Source organism: Natrix helvetica, assembly GCF_964273705.1.
Source record: "Natrix helvetica genome assembly, chromosome: Z".
NCBI lineage: Eukaryota > Metazoa > Chordata > Lepidosauria > Squamata > Natricidae > Natrix > Natrix helvetica.
The window spans coordinates 28,159,406-28,186,847 of NC_138554.1; the positions used below are offsets into that span (position 1 = coordinate 28,159,406).

General features: G+C 39.7%; 1 protein-coding gene and 1 long non-coding RNA gene across 9 annotated transcripts; one reads left to right on the forward strand and one right to left on the reverse strand.

Annotated features, from left to right (window-relative positions):
* Nucleotides 1–577: 577 nt before the first annotated feature.
* On the forward strand, nucleotides 578–18,456 carry LOC309401754 (uncharacterized protein; the record flags this gene model as incomplete). Of its 6 annotated transcripts, none has more annotated exons than XM_081970974.1 (15): nucleotides 578–975; nucleotides 2,704–2,976; nucleotides 3,835–3,939; nucleotides 4,105–4,284; nucleotides 4,683–4,760; nucleotides 4,911–4,973; nucleotides 5,575–5,601; nucleotides 6,088–6,138; nucleotides 6,219–6,308; nucleotides 6,391–6,577; nucleotides 6,942–11,806; nucleotides 13,740–14,000; nucleotides 14,939–15,064; nucleotides 15,178–15,294; nucleotides 17,383–18,456. In XM_081970974.1, the coding sequence occupies exons 2-15, from the start codon at nucleotides 2,738–2,740 to the stop codon at nucleotides 17,390–17,392; spliced, it is 6,399 nt and encodes a 2,132-aa protein (XP_081827100.1). In that variant the 5' UTR covers nucleotides 578–975; nucleotides 2,704–2,737. The 6 variants fall into 6 exon arrangements, with proteins under 6 accessions (XP_081827100.1, XP_081827099.1, XP_081827101.1 ...); XM_081970973.1 differs by lacking the exon at nucleotides 578–975 and adding an exon at nucleotides 1,129–1,420; XM_081970975.1 differs by lacking the exon at nucleotides 578–975 and adding an exon at nucleotides 1,129–1,388.
* On the reverse strand, nucleotides 11,813–27,442 carry LOC309401759. 3 transcript variants are annotated; one of them, XR_014176795.1, is made up of 4 exons: nucleotides 27,391–27,442; nucleotides 26,437–26,487; nucleotides 24,123–24,219; nucleotides 11,813–13,369 (listed from the first exon to the last, which is right to left on the reverse strand). It is a non-coding gene; the product is annotated as an uncharacterized lncRNA (long non-coding RNA). The 3 variants fall into 3 exon arrangements; XR_014176796.1 differs by lacking the exon at nucleotides 11,813–13,369 and adding an exon at nucleotides 15,306–16,597 and having other exon boundaries at nucleotides 24,107–24,219; XR_014176797.1 differs by lacking the exon at nucleotides 11,813–13,369 and having other exon boundaries at nucleotides 23,688–24,219.

The window sequence follows — 27,442 nt, forward strand, 5'->3', positions numbered from 1 at the left end:
ATTTCCCAGCAGGTCTCCTTATATTTGATCGCAGATTTTAAAAATTAATACTGCCACTTTCTTTCATTGAAGTCAACGTATGACATCGTGAAACAGAAAACAGCACATATATTTTTTAAACAAAATGGAAGAAGGCCCATGCATGACGGGAAAACATAACCAGCATGGCTTTCGCTTTCATCCGCCCTCTGCAGCAGTACGGAAGATTTTAAAAAAGTTTTCCATCAGGCTTTATGGGGAATTCTCTCTAGGAAAACAATTACTTCCTTTTTATTGACTGCGGAAGTGAGTTCGCAATTCCAGCTGGAATGTGTAGTCCGCCTATGAAAGATACTGGGGCGACAGCTTTGACAGGAAAACAGTATCTGAACTACAATTCCCAGCATTCTCCAAAAACCCACTCTCACAGGAACATCGTTTCAGGAACGTAGACACAACGCACATGTCCTCTGCTTTGAAATTCTCGCGAGATTTACACTCCCCTTCAATTCTAATTTAGAACAGCGCGGTGGCTGACGGGACGAACGGATATTTACATTCCCTTTTCCCTCTTCCAACCCCTCGCGATTGGAGCTGTGTTTCCTAAAGTGTTCCGCGCATGCGTCTGTTTATCAGGCGATAGCGACTAAAGGGCAGGGAGAAAAGCTTGGAGGGAAGCGAGACGAGAAACCGAGAAAATTCGGTCCCGAGGCTCCCTTTTCGCTTCCCCCAGAGCGCTTTAGGAAATGGCGGCCGACCTTCGTGTTGCCTGAAAGGCATCTCGGGACGAGTAGTCTTTATTCTCGCCCTCTGCGAGAAGGAAGGACCTAGCGAGCCGTTTTGCGAACTCCACTTCCCATAAGCCAACGGGCGGAGAGTGTTCCAGGCGAGAGCGAATTGGAGGGGACGGGGGGAGGTTCCAGGCTACCTCCTGCCCCCCCCCCCCACCCTTCCCCTCACCCTCCGCCTGCGCCGCGGCGGCTGCTGCTGCGTCGGGTGAGGGAGCGCGAGCGAGTGGCGCAGGCGAAAGGCAGAGGAGGGGTCGGGGGACGTGGGGCTGTGCGAGGAGAGGGACGCGGAGAAGCACCAGCTTGGAGCCCGGGGTGGCGGGGCAGGCCTGGGGACGTGTGCGGGTTTGGGGGGGCAGGCTAGACGTTGCCTCTGGCACGGGGTGTGTGTATATGTACGTGTAACGTGGGGTGGCCTTTACACGGGTGCTGAGGTAAGAGGCAAGTCAGATTTGCCCTTCGTGCGTTGGGAAGGCAGGGAGGACCCTCGAAGCACCAGGGGTAAAGGTGAATCGCGGGCCTTTGAGGGAGGAGGCCTAATAGGCTGGGATGCTTTCCACGGAGGAAGATCGGGCCTGAGGCGGCAAGGAATTCGAATAGTGGGCTGGCTAGGCCTTACAGGTCGGTAGGGTTGGGGACATTTCGGAGGGAAGGTAAGAAGTAAACGTCATAGCAGATGGTAACACCTACCAAGCCTTTGGCTGAATAAAAAGAGAAAAAAAAACAAATCAGTTTTTGGGCCTGATTAATATGTATAAATGGGAGCCACCATCCAATTCCCAGACTATTAGATTAGTCTAAAGATTTTTTTTTTAAAAAAAGACACCGATCAAGCTGTTTCGGTTATAATGTTGCTAGAGAGAAGACATGGAAATGTGTGTTTATGTTGTTTGCTGACTGAGCTGGATTGGAGAGCTTGCTTTTAAAGAGTAGAAAGCATGAATTTACTCAGCTTTTGAAAAGGAAGTAGGAGCCTGTAAAGCAGTGGTTCTCAACCTGTGGGTTGGGACCCCTTTGGGGGTCGAACGACCCTTTCACAGGGGTCGCCTAAGACCATCGGAAAACACATTTTTGATGGTCTTAGGAACCGAGACACCAATTTTATGGTTGGGGGTCACCACAACATGAGGAACTGTATTAAAGGGTCACGGCATTGGGAAGGTTGAGAACCACTGCTGTAAAGAACGGAGAAGGATAATGCAGTATAAAGTATTATTACTAGTAAATAAGGATCTAGAGGGTAAAGGGTAGCTTTATAGGGTTGTTCAGCCTTAAAAAAAAGGGAGGGGGTGTTCTATGATAAGCTTGTAAAAAGATTAGAGGATGAATTGTGCAGGCCAGTTCTTACTCTGAAGTAAGTCCCAGTTAGGATTGCTTCCTTTATTGGGAAGGGGATTTTGAACCGGAACCATTGAAAATAAACCATATATATATATATAAAAAACATGAAGGGGTCTTTTTTTTTAAAAAAAAATTGTGCTTGGAGCACAGGATATGTATTAAGATAAAGCAGATCTGAATCCATGTGTTTAGATCTTGATAATAAGGGTGAAATTTGTGGGCTGATAAACAGTTGGGGAGTGGTTGCAGTTGTGCAGAACATATGAAATTATTTAATAAAAGGGTTCCTTTGGAAAGCATGTGCCATTAAATTCTGCCCCACTGTTAAGAAAATTTAAATATGGGATCTGGTGGTGAGGTATACATTACGAGTAGGGAGAAAATAGGCATTTTCCAGGAAAAATAAGAGGGAGTGATAAAATGTGTAATTGTCTGGGACATGAAATGGATTTGAGAATAAGGCACTTTTAACAAAAAGGAAAAGTAATCAGTTCATTAATAAAGACTGCAGTCTTTCTTGATTGCAGATGGTGGATATATCCATGTGAAAAAAGTTTTCCTTTGCTTTTTCTTCTGCTCTTCCATACTGTTTAAGTATCAGGCACCAGAGGTGCTAGTCTGTGAGAGCCATGTACAATGGGATAGGACTCCCCACTCCCCGGGGCAGTGGCACCAACGGTTACGTGCAACGGAACCTCTCGGCAGTGCGTCACAAGAAGGATCGGACTGACTACAAGTCAGAAGAGGAGCTGAGGAAACTGGAGTCATCTTTGGTTAAAAAACCCAACCAGGACATCCTGGATCACGAGCGCAAAAGGAAGGTTGAATTGAAATGCTTAGAACTGGCTGAGCTCATGGAAGAGCAAGGGTGAGTTGTTACAGGATGGTCAAGGCTAAGACATTTTCAAGACACGATGATTGAGAAGAGCAGTGAGAATAATAAATCAACTGGTAGGAGCAAATAAACCAACACTGTTATTAGAATATACAGATTTGGGAATGATATGGTCAGTACACTTTGCATCCAAAATTTCTCCCTTCTGGGCTTTGGCACTCAGATTATTGTTTATCATTTATTATTTGTTTGGAATTATGAGCAGAACAAGTATTGTAAATATAATATCTATGTATTGGGTAAAGGAATACAGTGTAGTGATATTAGCAGTATGGTTTTTTCAGTTTTCATTTTGAGCAGTGGAATTTGTTCAGAAAACATTTATCAAAATTTAAGAATAAAATTTTTACATACTTAGTAGAACTTTGGTTATTACAAGGCTTTTAAAATTGAGTAATCAGATTTGCGATATACTAGAAATGAAAATGGTTGAAAATAATACATATTGTACTAACAATGCCTAATATTGTAAAGCATTTTGAATATTATATAGAAATTCATGGTAGTAATATGCAGTAATAATAATACATAGAATAGTCCAGTTAGGTAGGCTATTATTGGCTACATTTTTCACAGATTAATGGCCAGAAGGCTAAATGATTTGTGAAGATGTTCTAAAAGAGTCCAAGTAGAAGCAGAATTTGAGCTAAAACTCTTTTGGGTTCCATTTTGGTTTTAATCAATTTTCTATGCTAAGTAAGCTATGTACTTGCTATAAGGTGAATTCTTGGATATTTTATAATCCATGCATTTTAGGAATATTTTCATAACTCATTGGAGTGATTTAGCTTTTAAATAACCTACTAAATTCTATTCTGATGCATGCAATAGGTATGGAGAAGGGGAGATTCAGGAGAAAGTGGCCACTTTTCGGATGATGCTTCTAGAAAAAGATGTGGCAGTTGTCAAAGAGGGGGAACAACAGCAGAAGTCTAGGTAAATAAGGCATTTGTGGATTTTGTGTAGTTGTTTTATTATGACAGCTACTTTTCATCTTAAGAGACTGTTGTTCCAAAAATATGCTGCCTTTCAATCTGCATATTGATAGAATCCTTGTATTATGATATATTTGTTCTATTAACTATTACTTTTCTTTTCCAGTATTACAGAGACCCATCAGCTGGCTGAGGCCAATGAAAAGAAGAACGAGAGGCTGCGAGCTGCTTTTGGGATCAGTGATAGTTATGTGGATGGCAGCTCTTTTGATCCCAACCGTAGGGCCAAGGAGGCAGCAACAGCTGCAGTGGCAAAACAACAGCAAGAGCAGCAGAAGCAGTATAGGTATGAGGAAGTAAATAAGCAAGAAGAGGAGATAAGGTAGCTCTGGTTATGTCCACTACAGTAAAAAAGCCACAGCAAGCTTTTTAATTGTATTAAGAGACTTTAAAAAGAGAAATTCAAATAAAGTACATGAAACGTAGGGAATATTAAACAAGCATTGCACATGGGCAGTAAGATTATATCTTAATGAAACCCCTTTAATTATTAGATAATTCATGATTGATTTCCATTCTTAATTAGAATTTGTGTATATTTGACTTTATTTCTTGTACCTGTGAGATATATTTTTTGTAAGAAAAAGTACTGAAAGATAGGATTTTTAGTAGGTTGCTGCTTATATAGAATGTTGTGAATTGACGTCTGTAATTATATTTATTATTTGGATTTTGTCTCCTCAGTCTTATTAAAGACTCTAGCAGTTCCAGGTCACCATCTCCAAAACAAAAGAAGAAGAAAAAGAAGAAGGGCAGAGATAGGTGGGTGGGTGAGCCCAAGACACTTGAATTCTTTTTTCAGACTCATTAGATTCAGCCAGGGAGGGGGGGAATTTAGATTTAGAAGTAAGAAAAGAAACTTATATTTTTAAGTTTCTCAGAAAATGTATCTTGCCCTTTTGGCTTTTCAAGGTCTGAGAGCAGATCACCTTCTCGAAGAGAAAGGAAAAAAAGCTCAAAGAAAAAGAAACACAGGTAATGGGATTGTAGGGAGGTAAAAATGACTGGCTTCTAGTGTGAGGATTGGATTTTATAGACATGTTTTAATTGTGACAATGATTTACTAACTCTTTTGTAATGCTATTTTCAAATATATATATATATATATATATATATATATATATATATATATATATATATATATATATATATATATATATATATATATATATATATATATATATATATATATATATTGCATTCTTGCAATCTTTTTTTTCTGTGGTATAAAGTGATTGTATAAAAATTAGGGGCATGCTATCTGATAGGCTTGTATTTCTCACTCTGTATGCTGCATTTGCTTTTCCAGAAATCTGCTTAAAACCATTTTCGATGGGATTCATGGGCAGAATTCACATTTGTAATCCAGCATCAATTTTGAACATCAGCCTTGCCTTCCTAAAGTTATTGGGCATGACATCAGTTTTCTGGTAACTTGGGAATAAAGTCTAATATTGGAACAGGAAATCTGGTGCTGAACACAAATTCTATAATTCGTGTTCATTACACACTGGCTGCAACTGATGGAAATTATAATTAAAAACATCTGCAACATCTGTTCTTTTTTTTATTCTAGATCAGAATCAAAGAAAAGGAAGCATAGGTGAGTCTTAATAATCAGCCATTTAAAAAATGTTTGGATGTAGAAGGTAGTGGTTCTTTCTATTTACTTATTCTCAGAATCACCTAAGCTAGGATGAATTAGCTTCAATAATTTAGGGCTCCATAGGTCTAATTTCCAAAGGTGCCTTAGAATGTGTGAGAGTTGCAAATGTAGCACTTGTTTTCAACATCTTAAAGCAGTGGTGTCTACATGGGATCCTGATCTTAGGGAAAAGAGGCTGCTTTTAGATTGTGTAGGCAGCAGATGTGTGATCCCATGTATTCGGCAGTGTTTTTGTAAGATGTATGTACATCTAAACTTCACATTCGTTTCCTGACTGAATTTGGAGTTGGTGTGTTAGGGACAGTTATTATTGGATATTGTTAGAATAGATGTCCTGTGAAGGATATGAAAGGAACAGAGGGAGAAACAGTAACTACATACATCACTGTTCAAGAATGATTCAAAACAAACTTTCCCCCCCAGATCTCCAAGTCCCAAAAGCAAACACAAATCCAAGGAAAAGAAACGGAAGAGGTAAAAACCATCTATTCTACCTGTGCTGTGCAACTAAAATTGATCTTTTTTGCATTCAACTGATTCTCATTAACTCTCAGGTCCACCAGTGAGTCTGCATCTCAGAAAGACCGTCGGGATCGCTCTTCCTCCCCAGATGGCTCTTCCTCATCAGATGCTTCCCATAGCAGGTACAGTTTGGTTCTGTGTCTTGTAAGTAGCTATTAAACTTGGGCAGACTTGTGGATTAACTTTCTAATTATTTATTTACAGATCAGGCAGCCCCATTGTTCAAAAAAGGAGCTTCTTTAGACGGCAGAGCAAGTCTCCATCGAGTTCACGAAAACAGGGCACTGAAGTGGTTTCTAAGAATTTGGGAGAAAAAGAGTGTTCATCTTCTGCTGAGCCTGTCCAACGAGGCAGGAGCACAAGTCCTCGAGAAAGCAGAGCAAAGCGGGAGGTAAAGAATAATATATGCATTGGGAAAGTGAGAAACATTTACATAAATGAAGTCACTTGGAACAAAAAGACTTAGGAATACTGACTGGTTCATTAAAATTGGAGAGGAGAAATGATGGGTTCTAAGTTGTTCTTTTAATATATTAAAACAGTGTCTTCCTCAAACTTAAAATATAATTATAGTTTGTTAAACAGTGTTTAACAAACTATATGACAGCTAATTAATGAGTTGCTTAGAGTTAAACTAGAACCCTAGTGATCTTTTCACTTTCAAAATGTTTGTAATATAGTTGGGAGCTGGCTGCTGAGCCTTTTTGCTTTTCTAAAGGATAATTCTACTTACTGTTTTTTATATTCCTGTTTAGAAATTATCCAAGCATTCTCCAGTACGTGAGACCCTTCAGCATTCTCCAAGTCCTTCATCTCCTGCCAAAGAGAAAGAAAGAGACAAGGATAGAAAGTCTGCTCGGCATGGGGGTCGAAAATCCACTCCCTTACTTGAGCATGATCCAAAGGGCATGCATCATTCTCCTGTGCTGAATGATTATTCTCGAGACAAGCGTCCCCCTTCTAAAGAGAAGAGGTCTCCTTCCTGTTCCTCTCCATCTGCTAAGAAGCAGTCAGAAGATCGTAATGGGACTCTTCCACCATCCAAGACTAAGATTTCTCCTGATAGCAAGGAGGAGCTTACAGCTTCCTCATCTGCTTCTAAGGCAGTTGAGACCAAATTGAAGAAGATGCCTTGTGAGGACTCTACACCTCAGCACTCACCTTCTCCTTCAGAGAGTGGTAGTTGCTCCTCCTCTTCCTCCTCTTCTCCTTCCCCATCAACTAAGCCTGCTCCAGTTTCTCGCAACTGTTCTCCAGAGGTCCTTCCCAAAAGACAAGACAAAGATAAAGCCTCTACCCAGCGAGAGAAATCTAGCTCATCCCCTGAAATCTCTCGTTCTGGGCAAAAGCAGTCTTCTAAGACATCTCGACGTGAACCTTCCAGCACCCCACCAGCTAAAAGCTCCAAATCAAGAGCTAGTCGGAGGGACAAATCTCTCTCTCAAACACCCACTACACGTAGAGGTAGATCGCGGTCCCGGACCCCACCTAAGAGAGTTAGATCACGCACACGCACCCCACTAAGAAGAGGCAGATCTCGTTCTCAGAGACGTGCTCGATCCCGTTCACGTACTCCTTTGCGAAGGGGACGTTCTCGAACTCCCCAGTGGCGAGGCCGTTCAAGAACACCTCAGCGATGGGGTAGATCACGTTCTCGTACACCACCCAGATGGGGTCGATCCCGTACACCTCAAAGGCGTGGTTGGTCTCGTTCTAGAACTCCTCAAAGACATGGATGGTCTAGAAGCAGAAATAGTGGAAGATGGGGCAGGTCACGAACACCACCAAGAAGAGGGAGGTCACGTTCAAGAACACCAAGAAGAGGCAGATCTAGATCAAGAAGCCCACCCAGGCGAGCAAGGTCCCGCTCCAGAACACAACCAAGAAGGGGCAGATCTAGAACTAGGACACCTCCCAGGAGAGGAAGATCAAGTTCATCTCCAAGAAGAGAGAAATCCTTGATTTCAGCCAGACGAAGCAGATCTGTGTCATCTCCAGATCGGAAAGTTTCCAGAATTGCTAGGAGAAGTCGATCTGATTCATCTACAAGAATGAGGGAAAGAGCTAGAAAAGTGCTAAGACGTAGTCTTTCTGGTTCCTCTCCTGAATCAAGAAAGTTAAGAGCATCTCCAAGACGTAGTCGGTCTGGATCACTTCCGAAAGCTAAAAAGAAAACTCGGTTGTCTCCAAGAAGGAGTCGTTCAGGTTCTTCTCCAAGGTCAAGGAAGAAAAGATCAAGAACACCTCCAAGGCGCAGTCGTTCTAGTTCTCCAAGAATAAAAAAGAAATCTAGATTAAGTGTCAGGCGAAGTAGATCTGGTTCTTCTCCAACACCAAAAAAGAAATCTAGATCACCTACTAGGCGTAGCCAATCCAAGTCACCTCCAGCCCTCAAAAACAAAACCAGACTGTCCCCTCAGAGCAGTTGTGGTTCATCTCCAAGGCTTACAAGGAAGTCTGATGTTTCTTCAGCAGCTGAAGAAAAAGCTAGAAGCACTTCAAAAAGAAGTCGATCTGGTTCCTCTCCAGCACTGCGAAAGAAATCAGAGTCTCCTTCAAGACATAGTATATCTGGGTCTTCTCCAGAACCAGAGATGAGATTACCAAGAAGGCGAAACAGATCTGAGTCTTCTCCAGAAGTGAAAACAAAGCCAAGGGCAGGATCATCCCCGATGCTGAAAAAGGAAATGGGATCATCTCCAAGGCAAAGTCGGTCTAGTTCCAGTCAATCATCAGCAAAGGAAAACTCCTTATCACCAATAAGGCGAGCAGCTTCTCCTGAATCAAAGTCTGAATCTCCACTGCAGCAAAACAGAGTTGGAAGATCTGTAGGAACAAAAGAAAAATCTAGATCCCCACACCGAAGGCAGAGCAGGTCTAGATCACCTCCAGCTTTGAGAGAGACATCTCTTTCTCCTCTAAGACCAATTGCATCTGGATCTTCATTAGAAATTAAGCAGAAATCTTCTTCACCACAGGATAAATGCAAAAATGATTCTCTGGAGTTAAAGAAGACTAGGTCATCTCCAAGGCAAAGCACATCTGGCTCTTCTCCAATGACCAAAGAACAGTTAAGATCACCTACTAGGACCAAGTCAAGATACTCTCCTGAGATGGCAAAATCTTCACCTTTGAAGCAAGTCAGATGTGGACAGTCTCCTCAGGCAGCGCAAGAGAAATCTCCCTCAAGGAGAAGTGAATCCAGACCATCTCCTGAACTAAATGGCAAATCCAAAACTCCTCCAAAGCAAAAAAAAATCCAAGAAGTAAAAACAAAATCCGGATCTTCTCCAGGGCACAAAAAATCCAGTCCTATGGCAGTAATGGAAAGTACTTCACCTCCATGCCAAAAGAGTAAATCAGGTTCATCTCTCTCTGGAAAAGAAAAAATGCAATCTTCCTCAAGACAAATGCCATGCGAGTCATCACCAGTACTTAAAAAAACAGATATTCCATCAAGGCGAAGTAGATCTGGATCTTCCTCTTCCTCGTCTTCCTCCTCCTCCTCTTCTTCCTCCTCCTCTTCTTCCTCTTCTACTTCTTCATCAACATCTCCAGAAGATGATAAATCTCAGTCACCTCCCAGACTTAGTCGCTCTGCAGGATTGTCAGTCAACAAGAATAAATCAGTTTCGTCCCCAATGCAAGGCAAAGTATATTCTTCTCCAGAACCAGAGAACAGCACATTTGCAATTGTTACAAAGCACAATAGACCTGGATCTTCTCCGGAAATAAGAGAAACTTCTAAACCTGCAGTGATGGGGCCCAGATCACCTTTAGAGAAGAAAGGGGTGTTTAAAGAGGCATCTCGAAGAAGTAGATCAGGTTCTTATCCTGGAACTAAAGAGAAGCCAAAAATACAGTCTAGTGAGAGCAGTTCAGATTCTTCCCCAGAATGGAAAGAGAAATCTGAGAGCAGATCTGTGTCACCACTCAGACCAAGAATAAAATCAAAAACACCTCCAAGACGCAGAACATCAAGGTCACCACCTAAATCTAGACCAAAATCCAGAAGTCCTCCAAAGCGTGGCAGGTCTCCACCAAGACCTAAGTTGAAGTCCAGAACGCCTCCAAGACGACGTAGGTCTGGCTCATCTCCTAGACCCAGAATAAAGTCTAGAACACCTCCCAGACGACGTAGATCTGGGTCATCCCCAAGGTCCCAAATAAAATCCAGAACACCACTCCGACATCACTGCAGAGCTGGATCATCTCCAAGACCTAGAAGGAAATCTAGAACCCCTCCACGACGACGTAGATCAAGAGAAAAATCTAGAACACCAGTTACAAGAAGACGGAGATCTGTATCACCAGTGAGTCCTAGGCGCAAATCTCGAACACCTCCAAGACGTGGACGGTCCAGATCACTCTCCAGAGAGAAGTCAAGCACCAGCACACATCCACATCGGTCTCAGTCATCATCCTATGGTGACAGGCCCAGACCTTCTTTGCGACAAGAAAGATCTGGCTCCCACTCCTGGAGGAGTCGGTCCCGTTCGCTCTCCAGGCGACGAGATAAATCTCGGGGTTTGTTGCAGAGGGAACGGTCAATTTCCTCTCCAGCTAGAAGCCGCTCAAGATCCTCTTCTCGTCAGGAGAAATCTAAACTACTGCACAGAGGTCATTCCCAATCACCAGTACAGATGTTGCCATTGTCCCCAGAGAGGACTGCAACAAGTCGGAATGCATCCCGTTCACCTCCCAGATTAGATGCATCACGTGTAACAGTATCCTATAAAGGCACTGGGTCCAGAGTATCCCCTGATTGTCAGTCATCTCCTGTGAGGAAGCATTCCAGATCAGGCTCCCAGGAAGCCTGCACATCTCCAGGAAGAAAGTCTCGCTCTCCTCCTGTTCTAGAGAGATATCCCAAGTCTGACCTCCAAGAGAAGCCAACAAGCTCTTCTCTTTGGCATAGCAAAAACAACATTGCCATTCCTTGCTCTTTAACTCCACCTTGTGAGGAATCGCCTAAACTGCGAAAAGCCCTCTCTCCTGATCCATCTATGCTACATGACTTGCCTCCAGTATCAAAGAACGGTGATTCCATAGCCCTCCGAAACAGCCCAGGAGATAGGAATCAGAGCATGCACCAAGCTATAATGAAAGATGATGCAGGAGTTGGTGCATCTATGTCAGGGAGAAGCAGTTCTCATGCAGGCTCCCTCTCTCCTGTAAAAGCTAAATTGTCATCCCGTTCCTCCTCCTCCTCTGCTTCCTCCTCCTCCTCTGCTTCTTCAAGTCCCTTACCAGCACTGATTTCTGTCCTAGTGCCGTCCCCCAAAGAAGAGGAGATTGTATCTGAAGGAAAAGTAGCAGACGGGTCTGAGGGGCACTTACCTACCCTTGAGGCCGAGTCACAGTTGTCTTCTGTCACCATGGAGGATGACACCAGGAGCAGCTGTCCCACAGTCCTACAACTTGATCTTCCCTCTCCTCCACCCTCTGCCCCTTCGAAGGCAAAGAGAAGTTCATCTGCTTCATCTACTAGTTCATCAACATCCTCATCTTCCTCCTCCTCCTCATCTTCTTCAACTTCTGATTCTGAGTCCAGCTCATCTGAGTCCAGTCCCCATGATCAGGCAACAAAGGATCTTGAGGTTGAGATTGAATTGAAACAGTAAGAACCTTTCTTCTTAATAATCATTTTTCCTCCCATGTCTGATAAACCAACTACAGTCACTGCCTGGTAATACCAACATCCAGTTTATTCATGGTCAGTTAGAATATATATATATATATATGCACATTCACTCATTTTATTCATGTCTTATATCCCTTCTAATCCCAGTCTCCGGAATTAGATCTCTGCCATAAAAAGATGTTGCGCATACCCATAGTCTGTAAGCATTGTCTCAGATATTCTGTGCAAACATATAAAATAGATACAGGTGTGTATAACACAACCAATATTTTTGTTTCTAGTATTGCTACATTTAAAAAATGAAGTTTTGATTGAACTCTTTCGTCAATTGAATTCTAATCTGGTCTCCTATATGAGCAAATACAAAAAGGCCAATGACCTCTATATTTCTGCTTGGCTGTGATATGGGAGGGAAACAGCTCAAGGAGCAACAAAGTCGTTCTTGAATCTAAGACAATTTGTGGTGATAGATGATTTCAGAGGAGCCAGATGAGGAACATGGCTAGTCTGGTATGAGGGATAGCCAATTGACACTCCATACATGGGGGCATCCAAAACCTGCCAGTGCCCTTGCAGTTGACCATACTACTGAGCCTGGTCGCTGTGTATACTTTCCAGCATCTGTATTTTCCTCAGTTCTCATATTAATAACTGCCAATTGAAACGTAAGTTTTCATTCATCTCTTCATATGTTTGGTTTTTTCTTCAAATTTTATAGCTGCCCATATCAACCAAGTGACTGTTCAATATGTAGTGCGTAGACTTGATACTGTGTAGAGTAGACCTTTCAGAAAGGCTTCTTCATTGGTCATACTTTTGAAAGATTGTAATGATGGCCTTTGTCCACCAGAGGCCGTGTTTGCTTATTTTACTGGGTATGACTAATAGATACTGTACTGTATTCTTAGATAATCTAATTTTGCTCAGTATTATCTATATCAGGTTTTGTAGAGTTGTACTGCATCAGAGTATGCCTGCAAAAAATGGATGATACTCTTTGCAAAATATGTATTTAACAGAATTTAAATGCAGTCTTGGCTTTTGTAACTTTTATAATTCTGCTTTCGAGATAGTGTGGAGAATTAGGGTTGGTTTTTCTTTTTCTTTTTAAGAGTTGGACTAGCAGAGCAAGGAAATGACTATAGAGAATTAATGGGATAGCAAGAGACAGCTTGATAGAACCTGTAATTAAAACATTGTTCCATTTTGAATCCTTGGCTGCTTGGAAAGCTGTTTAGTCATGATTACTTTTTGTTTGCAAGAGTAGCCTAAATTCTGGATCTGTTAATACAAGTGACTCATCTCTGCTTCCTAGGAAATAAGTCTCCATGAAGTAGCAGTAGTCTTGTCAATTGAAAATCTAAGCTGCTGAGTTCCCAGCATGATCGATTTTTTTTAATTAAAGAAAAGGAAAGTAGTGTGTTACAAAATGTTATCAGTTTCAATTTTACTTTATTTCCAGTAATGTTTCTATGCTTCTCATAAACCTCAGGAGCATATCTGGAAGGAGGCTGCAATGTGGCTCTTGATTTGAAATACCTAAACATGTAAGGAAAAAAAAGGAAAAAAATAAGGTGGAGGGTTAATGTGGTAAGAAGTAACAATGTTACTTTTCTTTGTGGCATTTTCCAGCTGCTTATTCCAATCAAAGCTGTCATTGTGATGCATAAGGTTCCCTTTTATGACTACTTTTTGACTAATAAAAGGCTGAATATGCTGCTAAGAAAAACTTTAAAAAGATTCAAATCAGTTGTTTCCCTAGACTTTTACCATAAACAACCTGAGCTGGAAGTTTCTGTATCCATTCAGAAATGTGAGTTTCTTTAATTCACCTGGCTGAATCTACTTTCCTCAGTTGCAGCCACCCAGTCTCTGATTATATCCTCTTCCCTTTACTTTTCTCATAAAGGCCACCAGGCCCAGTGCTGAAAGAGACTAAAAGTGATGAGCAACCTCTAGAAATGGGCAAACGTAAATGCCGTTCTCAAAGCTCAAGCAGTACAAGCAGCAGCTCTTCCTCTTCTTCGTCCTCCTCTTCTTCAGCCTCTTCCTCTTCCTCATCTTCCTCCTCTTCGTCATCTTCGTCCTCCTCCACACCATTGCCTAAAACAGGACTCCAGGCAGTGGTGAAGGGCCCCCTGAAGAAGAAACCATCTCCAGAGAAGAGAAAGTAAGTATTCTGCTAATGAATACTTTACACCTGAGAATCAGTGTTCGATTCCTTATTGACTGTGTTGTTGAAGTGTGAAGGTGAACTAGATCTTCCCTTCTCTTCCTTGACTTGGCACCCTAAGAAGATAGTTTGTCCTGTTTGCTGAATGTTTAGAATGGCTTCTGGCATCACATGCTTAGTACAAATGTTATGAGATCTTGGGGAAATAGTTCAAGAAGGCTGCCAGATGCTAAAAGAGCTGTGGAAGATTTGTGGCACTAGCTATTTTGGGTAGAGGTGTATCAGTTACAATAGGACTGCACATGGTAGACTGTACCTAAAAGTACTTTAAAAAAATTGTAAAATATTACTTTAAGAATATTTACTAAGAATGTTGCAGCTTATAACTGATAGTATTTTCATTACAGTATCTTCTTTTGCCATGTTCTCCTATGGACACAGAGGGAAAATTCTTTATACTGCTTTTGATGGGCCTCTTTCTTTTAGAGTAGTGTTTCTCATATTTACAATATTTTTATTTTAAAAATTCTTAATATAAAATACAAATAAAGACAAGGGAAAAAAGGGGGAAGGGAAAAGGGAAAGATGGATAAAATGAAAGAAAAAGAAAAGGAAGAAATAAAAAGCAGTGATTTCCAGATTTTTTCATTACAGTGAGATATATAATACAGTTATAATATCAATTTTTACTGTTTCTATTAATATTGAATTACTTAATTGTCAAAACCTAAAATGAAAATTTTATTTTTTTTCTCTTGAGTATAAAGTCCCAAAAAGGTTTCCAGGTGGACACAAATTATTTATATTCTTTCCCCTAATTAATGCAATTAAATTTGCTATCTCTGCCAATCCTTCATCTTCAATCCATTTCTCCAATTAGTGTCTTTTTCCATTTCTGACCATTTTTTTAAACCATTGGCTCTTTCTATCGCTAGGTCACGCAGCCCTAGAAAACCAATTGATTCGTTGAGAGATTCCCGCTCTCTGAGCTACTCCCCAGCAGAACGGCGTCAGATTTCCCCTCCTGCCCAACCGCCCTCTGCTCCAAGGGATCGACGTAGGTAAGTCTCTTCAGCAAGTCTTACTTCCCTTGGCTGAGAAAATGTTTAGGATTAGTTCAGAATACATTTAACATTGAATCCAAGTCAGTTTCATACCCTGATTCTCTATGCAGAGACAGATCTAGGGAGAGGTCCCTGCAGAGAAACAGACGAAGCATCAGCAGGTCTCCAGGTCGAAAACGGCGACGCAAATCTCCCAGTCCCCGAGCTCCTCGTCGCAGAACTTCAAGGTAATGAGCATGACTTGCTAGTTTTAGAAATGCCTAACAATTGCTAAAAGTCCTATTAAATGTAATGATTCAATTGACTTGACTGCACTTACTATAGTTTTGTTATTTCTGACACTGTGTTTCTACTCATTTCCTGAAGATATGGTGAAATTGTGCTAGTGTCTTTAATCCTAAAATCTCCAGCTTGAAGTCTGTGAATTCTTATTTACATCTAGGTATAAATAAACAGTTTGCTTCAAATAAATTGCCAGAGCACCAATATCATCTTTATTTCCATGAGCATGATTTGCTTAATGGGCCTGTCTGAAAAAGACAAGGCTAAGATGAGATAATGATGGATGGGATGTCCTTGGTTAGACTGGAGGTCAAAGAGGATTATCCTTGCTAATTTCTCTTCTAGTAAATAGCTAATTTGTTATACCCACTATGTTTCTTATCCACTTGCTCTCTGAAATTTAAGCTCTCTTGCCAACCAAAAGTAGCTGGGGACTCTGTTAATTTCAAAGTGTGCTGTCCTGCTCTCACACAAACAACTGGTTTAGTGCGTTAATGAATATTTCCCCCACAACTGCATTCACCAAAAACCCAGAACTGTTCCAGTTAAGCCCAGCCGCAAGCAGACTAAAGCTAATCCACAGAGCAATGGCCAATGAGTCCACAAGGCATTTGAAAGATTCCCAATCAGAATAAACCCACCAGACAAAATAAAATCCATAATACAAGAGGGTTCACGAGGCAATTGAAAAGTCCAGAGTTCACAAGGCACAATCCAAGTCATGCCAATCCAGAGTGAGGCAAGAATCACGACAAGCAAAAAATACACAGCTAAGAAATAAATGCATTGTTCCTAGCATCGCTTCCATCTGTCTGTTGTGTTAAATAACCAGCTTCCAGGGCAGCCCATCAAGAACCGCAAGGCTTTCTCCTCGCGACTAATCTTTTCTGACATTCTCTGCCCTGCGTGTTCTTGGATGAGATGCAGAAGGCAGTTCCTCTTCCTCATCACTGACTGGCAGCAGTTCCACATTTTCACCACCTGAAGCCTTAGGGCAGCTAAGACACAGCTGTACTTGAGCCAGGGAAGCATCTGGAGGAGTCATCACACAAAGTGGAGTCCTTAGTCTGAACACATCCCATTTTCAGAAAATGCTCTGCTCCATTTCCTGATTGATTTGGTGAGATCCAGAGAGCTAAAGATGAAGCATTTATTCCTTTGTTCTCTTCAAACTTATCAGAGCTGACTTCTTAAATTCTGTAAGACTTGACATAATAAGCTTCCATAATAAACTATTCATTTTCTACCCTTGGAGTTGTAATCTAAAAATACACACAGAGAGTAAAGGGGATGAGAAGCAAAAATGAGAAGTTGACAATTTATACATAATATTTCATGGTTCTTAGAATAGCCTGGTATGATAAAAATTTAGAGGACTTCAATGATACTTTCTTTCTCTTTACGGAAAAGACCAAATACAAGTAGTCCTCCACTTACAACAATTTGTTTAGTGAACGTTCAAAGTTACAACAGCATTGAAAAAAGTGGCTTATAACCATTTTTCACATTTATGACCATTGCAGCATCCCTATGGTTAGGATGTTCACATTCAGATGCTTGACAACTGGTTTATATTTCTGACAATTGCAGTGTCCCAGGTTCATGTGATTCCCTTTTGCAACCTTCTGATAAGCAAAGTCAATTGGGAAACCAGATTCACTTAACCATGTGACTAACTTAACAACTGCAGTGATTCACTTAACAAATGTGGCAAGAAAAGTCATTAAATGGGACAAATTCAGTTAACAAGTTTCTCACTTAGCAACATAAATTTTGGGTTCAGTTGTGATTGTAAATCAAAGATTGCTTATATTCCTGTTGTTATTTCCAAAGGGTAGTTGATTTTAAGGCCTTTTGTAACGATGGTATCCAAAGCCCAGTAATTAGTGGCAGTAATGGGTCATGTTTCCTTTAATATAATGTACTTTAAAATATTTGTAGGTAGCTACACTGATGACTAAGAAGTTAATTGACAAGAGGTTACCAACTTGTTTTGCATTGCTTAATTTTTTCTCCTCCCTTTTCTCCCCAAGGTCCCCGTAAGCCTTTTGGAGAGCGGAAAGTCCTTGTCCTCGCAACCACAGACTGCGCCACCCCCAGCCTCCAGTGCTGTTCCAGGTGGGAGCCCCCCACCTCCTGATGTCCACTGGAAACCAGTGTGTTTGCATGAGGGGGGGAGTGGAGGTCTCTTCATTTGCCATCACCTTTATATTCTCATTAGTTTTTTTCTTTTACTGTCCCTGTCTTTATTGCCCGCCATTTGTTGGCAGCTACATTCCCCTTGTCCTTGGACATTTCTGCTCAACACCCACCAGGATTTGCAACCTCTATGCTCCTCTTCCTCTTCTTTCAACAGTTGGTGATGTTTATTTGATTTTTCCCCCTCTCCAGTGAGCATTTTTTTTCCTGTGCATTTTGCAGCTAAATCTTTACTTCTGTGTTTTAAGAGAGCTGTCTCATTTTTGTTGATTTAGACATAAAAGGTTTTTAAACAAACCACACAAATGGGTGGGTGGGAAGTAGAGGGATATGTGATCTAATCTGTTTGATTTAGTGTTTCTCAGACCCCTCCTCCCCCTTGGAAATGGTGGAGGATTGTAATAAAACGTTGGAGTGCATGTTACCAACCCAGAATTAGATGGAAGGCAGTGCTATTTAGTAGCTCCTTCCTCTGTTCCCCACTGTTTCTATCAAGCTTTTCTGAAGAAAAGCAGGCAGTTTCTTTCAGTAGCCTGTGACAGTGGAGTCGATTCTTGGTGGTGGCAAACTTGAGGGTTAAACTATTCCTGCTCCTCCTCCTCCCCCAGAACAAAATAAATGTAATATGCAGTGCTCTTTTTCCTTTTTATTCCTCCCTCAAAAGAGACTATTTCATATTGATCAGCTGAGCCAGGTCATGAGGGGTTAAGTTTGGAACTGGAACAGGGGCATTCAGGCATTTTAGGGGGGGAAGGTGACTGAAATTTTGCTGAGAAGAAGCTGAGAAACCCTAAATCAGGGAGGGTGGGAACAGAAGTTTCTTCATATTTCTTAAAAGCATTTAATTTTTTTTGATATGTACAGCAAGGAGATTTTTTCTGTCAAATAAACTTATGAAATGCAAAATCTGTTGCTGAGTCAGAATTTTCTCTAAGTCTGGTCAAAGGAGATCTTCAATTAAATACGTAGGCTTTTCAACATTACTTTTGCTTCTTTCTCTATTCAGTGCTTTTGGTTTGTTTCAAGGATGAACGAATGATTAGAATAAAAGTACTTAAGTCTCATCTATTTAGAACACGTGCATGCACACCTTTCTCTATTCAATCTGCTGAAGATTTGTTAACTAACACAAAATAAAAGTAAAGATTTTCCCTGTCCAGTTGTTTCCAACTCCAGGGGGCAGTGCTCACCTCCTTTCCTTAGCCAAGGGAGCCAGTGTTGCCCAAAGACATTTACATGGTCATGTGGCCAGCACGACTACATGCCGAAACACACGGAACGCTGTTACTTTCCCAGTGAATACCTATTTATCTACCCCCATTTGCATGCTTTTGAACTGCTAGGTGGGCAGGAGCTGCAGCAAGTAATGGGCATTCACCCCATCAGGTATCACTCAAGTCTTGAATCTGGGCTGTCAGCTTTTCGCTTGACAAGCTCGGCATCACTAATCATCGAGCCACTATGGTTAAACTAAATCCAAAAGTATCTTCGTAACCCAAAAGCTCTTAAACCTAAACTTTTTGAATTCCTTTTCTTTGGGCAGAGTTAATAATAGTGTCCAAACTACTTCCCTTTCAAATAGAAAAAAAAACTTTCAAGCAGACTGCAATATATCTTACTTGTACCTATGGGGTGTAATTAGATATGCATAAGAGAATTTTTATTTTTAAAAATCACTGATCTTTTGTGCATTTGAAACATTACATTCAGGAGAGCAAATTCAGATTTGAAAAAATATGGCTGAACAAAACAAGATTCTCTTTTCCATCCAAGAATAAAAGGAATAAAGGAATGGCTATAATGCCTCTAGCTTTTAAAGATTCCCAATATTTTCTCAGTTCTGTCCCACTTTAAACACAACTTCCTGCCACTTGTGTTTATCTTTCTTGCAGCTGTCTGCTGTTAGCTTTTGGTTACTTGTCTACATAGGGCTCTGTGTTAAAGCCATCCTGATTTGCCTTTTGCCCATTTCAATCCCCTAACTGAAATATAAGTAAATATTTTAGGATTTTTCTGTGAATTAATGTTCTGGATGGGGAAGAGGAGACGAAACCTAGGTATTAATTGATCCTACCCATCATGTCTATTAATACATGTTTAAAGCCTACTTTTGCCAATATTGTTTGGTTTTGCTCTTGCTTAACAAAGGAGAATGTATCCCATTCCAGAATAGTATACAGATAGTGAACCTCCTTTTTAAAATTCTCTTCCCTTCATGTAGAATCACAAACTGGTAACGAAACTCTTGGCATGGAATTTCACATTTTATTGTTTGATATGCCAGAGCCTAAAGTCATCTTGGAATCATGGACCTAATTTTGTAATTACTAAGGAAAAATTACACCCCAACATAATAAAAATTAACATATTTTGACTGATAGTTGTCATTCCATGACCCACCTTTTTTCTCTGTGCCATTCTGTTTCTGTTGCTGGCCTTACATATGCACTAGGTGTTAGTGGAATTCAAAAGGCTGTTTCTCAGCATGAAAAACAAATCATCCTGAAATTATGTGGAATTATATGATTCCAAGAAATAAAACAGCAGTCCCCTATCTGGCATGAGCAGTTACTAACAATGTAACTTTAGAAAACAGATATAACTAATATGTTAATATATTTAGGCAAATTTATTTTACTGGATGAATGCAATAAATTAATTGCATTTTTATAGATGTTTCCTGTTCAGTAAAATTATTGAAACAGATGGACCCATTTTGAGTAGCCTGGAAGTGATAATCATTTTGTACTTGATGCTAGCATGGACAATAAATGGCAATAGGTGTGAATAGTGAATGCACAAGCTCAATTTGGAGAGCTTCAGAGACAGCATTGGTAGGGTTGTCCTATTTCAGCTAAACCTTTCCATCCTTTTTTTGGATGGGTGTTAAAGTAAGAATAGGAATGAGAGATCGCGGTGGAACAAATGTCATATGTACTCTTAACCCTGTAAAAAGCCTTAAGTTTACTTATAGCTGAGTTAGGCCTGATTTAAGAACTTTAAAGCAAATTACTGATTCCCATTTGTAAACTCTGGAAAGGGAAAATGATCTGGAAAGCATTGTTTGTGTGAAAGTGTAGTGGTTAAGGGTAGCAATCGTAACAGGAGTCACTTAGAAGCTTCTTGTTCCATTTCCAACTCTTTATTTTAAATAAAAAACAAAAGTTAAATCACTAAAATGTAGCCATTTTGTAGCTATATTTTGGCAGAGGTACAATAATACAATAGCAGAGTTGGAAGAGACCTTGGAGGTCTTCTAGTCCAACCCCCTGCCTAGGCAGGAAACCCTATACCATTTCAGACAAATGGCTATCCAACATCTTCTTAAAGACTTCCAGTGTTGGGGCATTCACAACTTCTGGAGGCAAGATGTTCCACTGATTAATTGTTCTATCTGTCAGGAAATTTCTCATCAGTTCTAAGTTGCTTCTCTCCTTGATTAGTTTCCACCCATTGCTTCTTGTTCTACCCTCAGGAGCCTTGGAAAATAGTTTGACTCCCTCTTCTTTGTGTCAACCCCTGAGATATTGGAACACTGCTATCATGTCTCCCCTAGTCCTTCTTTCTATTAAACTAGACATACCCAGTTCCTGCAACCGTTCTTCATATGTTTTAGTCCTCAGTCCCCTAATCATCTTTGTTGCTCTTCTCTGCGCTCTTTCTAGAGTTCTAGGTGGGGAGTATATACAACCCATGGTATGTCTATGTGTCCTGTTTGTTTTTCCTCCTGGCCACCTTAGCATGCATAGATGGGGGGTTTTAAGCCTCTTTCTAAATGCTGAGATCATGTACCTTCAATCCTGGCAAGAAACTCATGCTTTTTTTAATTTTAGGGAATAAGGTGACATCTCATGTTCTGAGAGCTCCCGAGAGTCTCCCCTGTACTTTTCCTTACCATAGTTGTAACAGTTCTTTGAAATACACAATATGATGACAAATAGTAATTAAGACACCACAATAAGGTTGGTAGCCCCGAGGGGGGAAAGTTCTTGAATCTTCATTTCAGTACTTTAATCCTTGAGAAAGATACATATCTGGAAGTGAGCCTGAACAGGATTTTGAGGTAAACTGAATTGTGCTTTAATCCTCCCGTGTGGCATGCAGACTATATATAAAAATAAATCAGGACTGTAAATATGGTAAAACGTACTTCCCCTTTTCATGTTATAAAAATAAAACAACTCTGTACTTAACCCTTTTCTCTACATCTTTGCTAGTAAAGTGCCAGTTCTTGAGGCGGGCAGTGTTTTAAATGAACAGTTTTTGCACACAAGTTTTAAAGGAAGAGCAGATCTCTAACATTGTTAGATATTCATACTTGCATGCATTCATATAGTTAGATGTAAAAAGGCTGTGTGTGTGTGCATATACCTTCGATGCCTTGTGATTACTTGGACAAATCCCTGCAATTTTCTTACCAACATTTTTAGAAAGTAGTCTGCCATTGCCTTCTTCCAAAGGCTGAGAGAGACTGAATGGCCCAAAGTCATCCAGTTAGCTTTGTGCTTAAGCCAGTACTGAAGCAGATGATCTGGTTTCTAGCCTACTGCCTTTAGCCCTTAGGTTAACTTTAAATAACAATATTTGATTGATTAGATAAATTGTTTATTAGTTAATGAGAAGCAGAGTAAGAAGCTAAAAGTTGATCCGCTAAAATCTCCGAGGTTTTTGTAAACAAGGTCCAATTTAGGTTAATAGATTATTTAATATTTTTTTCTTCAATGGAACCTAATGTAACTAAATTTCTTTGTTTCTAACCAGAAAACTTGTTGAGAACATAACAGAACTGAGTTTGAAATTTTAAAACGCCCGTGTTTGTTAAGCCTTAGCTTTTCCAACCTTTGTGAATAAATTCAATGTATATTTGTGTTAATATTTTATTTATTTTCATTACACTAATGGACATGAAATATTTCAGAATTAGGAAGCCCCCTTCCATATACACACTTACTAGCTTATCCTGTCATCATCAACATTCACACTTCAGCCAACCCCTCTTCAATAATTGGCAAAATTAATTAGATTTGGAGGGAACTATTTAATGGGTTTCTAAATGTAACCAGCAAAAGAAATGAAACATAGAGTTTTGAATTTGGCTTTGCTCAACTAAAATTATTTTTGTTTGACTCTTCAAAAACGTGAAATGTAGCTGAGGAGAGAATACGACTTATGGAAGATGGAGGAAATAGCAAAATTGCATGAAGAAAAAGTACAAGACAAGTAACCACTTCGTTAGTTTTTCTCCTTTATTTTATTTAAACACAGAAACATGCACAACGGCCCTAAATGTAGCTTGGGGGATTTTGAGTCCAAATGCTGGGAAAGAGGGATGAATATAATGGCAGTATGTCAAAAGGAATCTGTACCTAAATAAAATATTGTGCAATACAGTCTGTGGATAATACTTACACATTATGCTTCTACTTCTGTTTTCCATTCTTGATTGTGTTGTCCCTTGTTGCCTCCGTTGCTCACAGTACACTCATCCATAAAGTAGGAAACACTACACTTGGACACAAGCGTTTAGTAGTGCTTTCTACTTTATGGATGAGTCCACTGTCCATAAAATGTAGCTTTGATCTGTGACTGTCATCTTCATCCAGAACCACCTTCCGAGTTGTCCTGCCCCTAAGTCTCCCCTACCCCACCCGCTGACGGCTCCCTGGTGTCTGATAAAACAGGGAGACGCTAACAGGAGAGAGGTTTGACTGTCTGTTTTGTGGGCTAAGAGTGAGACAGCATTTTTAGTATTAAAAGTATTCTTGCTGCCCAGATACATTCACAGCCTACGTAAGGTTTCTACTGCTTCTAACAACAGAGGGTGAAATGGTGAATAAATTAAATCTGGATGGGTTCACCACTTTAGTAGATACACATGGCAAAATTGTGTAGAAATAAGGCTCCAAATTCTCTTGAGAATGGTGTAATCCCCCCCCTTATTTTTCTCTTCCGTTTCCTTCTATCTGAACATCCAACACCCCTCCGCCCCCACCGCCCCAGTTGTAGAAAGACTAAGTAACTTGTAAATTAGATTATAAGTAAAAACATTTTAAATAAGAAAAAACTGGTGCTTATAGATAAGAAAAAAATAATGGCAATATTATTTTTTAAAACGGATCTGTCTCGAGGTCTCGGTCCTGAAGTAAGTGGTAAAATCTGGCTTACCCTGTGCATGTTTAACCAAAGAAACTCCCCCCCCCCTCAATATTGGTAGCCATCACTCCATTTTACTTAACTTCCTACAGTTGTTTATGTTGTATGTTTAGCTCTAGAGATTAGCCAGTAAGAGGTGTGATATTAGAGTAGAGGAAGATAAACTGATGAATTTTGGTTTTTCTGCTCATGCACTCCGCTCAAATAGCACTTGGAGTTGCAAGATTGTATGTAAGTTGTAGTTCAAAACTTTGAAAGGACACAGAATCACGCTATACTGGATTAGAAATAAATAATCTGTGCCTGAGGTTTTAGCAGAATGCCTGATCATGATTCAAGAGTGGTGATGAATTGGGAAAAAGTTATTTGAGTAAAAGCTGTTGAATGACATTTCTTTGATACTACATTTCTCAATCCTCACCTTGAAATCTCTTATTTTCTTTGGCAGAAGTATGTGTTTTGCAGATTGTGGAGATAGGCATGTGTAGTTCAGGTTTTGTTGTAGAAAGCAAGTATTTCTGTTGAGAATTTTAAAAAAGGTGAGCAATTAGCTTTGAGAACCAGTGTAACTTCCGCAGTCTGTGGTCTTCATATTAAGAAGTTGACTTCATTTTCTTAAAATCAGGATTTAACTTTCAAAAGCGCCCCAATTTAGTTTTAGTTAATGAAAAAATGTTTTTTTGTAAAAGAAACATCTAGCACACTAAATCCTATTTGAAATTCCTTCCTTCTCCACTCAGTTTAGAAAAAAAATAAACAGGTCAACTTTAAGCCAATCACGGCTTTATAACATTTTGGTAGAGATAAAATGAAGAGTGATCCTTATTTAACCTGCATTAAGTTCAATGAAAATAGTGGGAAATTAATCCAACATAAATATATTTAGTAGAAATAGCAGGTGAAGCTGAGAAAAGCAGTCATCCACATTGATCTGCTTCAGTACCTTACTATCATCTTTAAACAATACGACATAGTGTGAATAGCATACCTATTTCATAATGCCCAGTCAGACAAGCGAAGTATAGCTATTTTTCAGAGTACAGTACTATAAAACCATATATTAGCTTGTTTAATGGGTAAATGTAATTTTTGGGAGCAGTTACAGGTAAACAGGTTTAGTGTGATGTACTATCACATGTGGTCTGTAACAGATGAATGTTGTAATTATGTTTTGAGGTTGGGAAATGAGATATTACCTAGTGTAAAGAACATTTTTTTAACCGAATGTTTGATTTTTGTTTTAATTTCAAAAGTGATAGTCAATTTACCAGAATACAATTTGATTTAATTAAGTGAAAATGCTATTTTTCAGTCATCATACTAAAGGGCATATGATGTAATGTGTTGCTTTACAGAGATTAAAAAACAAAAATTAATATACCCATTGGCTCAGAGAAGATCTCATTTTGAATTTAGATCTGATCACATTTACTTGAATGTGACCTTTACAGGTATCAGTTTGACTTATTTCTAAATAATATCACAGTATCTGGCAAAGCAGACCCATAGAAGAGCAGCATATGAATTTATGACTGTTGTATATTGGGTTTATCAGTAAACATTTTTGAAATACACTGTAAAGAACCTCTTGGCTTGTTCATAATCCCTTGGACGAAAGTCAAGTCTTCTATCACTTGGGATTAAGCCCGAGTGGAATTTTTAAATAAAGAATTAAATATTCTATTAAATATTTTCCCAAATGAACAAAAGAGCTTTACAAAGCAGCTAGTTCACAGATATATTGTTAATGGGATTTTAAAACAGTGGAGATATATTGATAAAATTTCTTCTTTCCCCTAATTTGTTTTCTCAAAATATTGACATTTAAAGATTATATTATGGTTAATTTAACCGGAGATTCCCCTATCCATTTTCCTTTTCTTCATTGTCTTTGATCTCTTCCTGCCCTTCTCCCTATTAAAGCAGCAATTTAGAAAATTTTCTTTTATGAAATCATTGCATTGTGATTGAAAGCGTTAGAGTCCCATTACGGAAGCACCATGCTATGTGGGATCAGTCTGAACCTCAACCAAAATTAATTTTTTTTAAAGACCAACATTTTTGAGAATACAAAATTTTCATAGATTATTTGGTATAGTGCTTCTGTCTAAAATCTTAGGAGATTTTGGGAGGAAAACTAGAATTTTAAACATGAATATTAAAAAACTTGGAAACTTGTATTATCTTTGGGTTTCGGCCATTTTAAGAAATTTATTTCAGCCACCTGCAGTACTCTTGCAAACCATTAGTGGCCTCTGAGCCACATGTTGAGAATTATTAAACTAGATCCTTTGTGTATTAACTTAGACAAAGGTGCTTTTTCAAAAGACAACTGGACTTTCTGGTTTTTTCTTTGAAGTCGTTTCGCTTCTCATAAAACTTGAATGAGAAGCCAACGTCTTGAAAGAAAAAGAAAAAAACACCAGAAAGTCCAGTTGCCTCTTGAAAAAGCACCTTTGGGAGAACTGTGACCTGGATGACTGAGAATCTCCATACAATTAACTTAGACAATTTATACTTCCTTCAATGATTTTTGGCAAATGCCTTCAACTTTGCCTTTAGAGCATTATTGTTAAGCATGGGTCAGGCACTACAGCAGTGGGCCGCTTTCCTACAGAGTGTGCTTTAACAAACTCTTGAATATGAAAGGATCACTTCTGCTCCCTTCTATCTTTGACATCGCATTTCACTGTGGTTCCAAAATAGAGGAAAAGAAATAATTCATTATGTCTTACCATCAAGTCTTGGTCCAGAGGCAGGATTCATGAAGGAAGATTGATTGTATCCTGAGTCAAAGGGGAGTTTTCAGATTAAGTTTATGTGCAAAGGTGCAGGGATTTCCTTACACCCAAACAACATAGGTTTCTATACAGAAAGAAATAGCCTTAGAACAAGTGAACAATGGAACAGAAGGTAAAAGAATTCCTTTAAAACAGAGGTCTCTGACCTTGGCAACTTTAAGCCTTGGTGGACTTAAACTCCCGGAATTCCCCAGCCAGCTGGGGAATTCTGAGAACTGAAGTCTGCCAGGTTTAAAGTTGCTAAGTTTGGAGACTCCTGCTTTAAAACGCTATTAACACTCTTGGGCAGGAGAGCAGAGTTGGTTTGAAAAGAAGTTTGAGTTTCTCAGCACTAGAGGGCACACGATTAAATTTCAAAGTTCCCTTCCACAAGAGTCTGAAGAAGCCAAAATGTGCTCTCGCTGGCATCTCCGCCATATTTCCTCTTGCAAAGTCAGACTATGACTTACCGTATATGACTTCCCCATTTTCGCTTCCCGTCCTAAGTATGTTTAAAATAGGATAATGTGAGGAATGGTAATTTATTTATTTTTGTCTTGAAACATTTACTTGCAACCATAGATATAGGAATTTAACACACTTAAGGACAACAACACTATTTTGTTGCCCTTAAGTCTGTTAAATTCCTATATCAACCCCTGCTTCTTGTTAAAAACATGGACCCGAAAGCACTCCTTTCTCTATTTTCCCCTTAGAGACGATTTTGCCCTAATTCTTGCTCAGAATATCTGACTTGACACACTGGTAAGGGAGGCTCTCAAGGACCACGTGGGTCCATTGTCTTCCATGAGACAAATGATTATTCTAGGTTCATAGCTGAAATTTGAACAACTATGCATAGAGCCCCACCTTTCCCCTTAACAGCCCATAGCAATTTCGTAAAACTACCTCTTGGTTGTTTGCAATCTTTCCGGACCACCAGCTGCCAGATGAAGTAGAG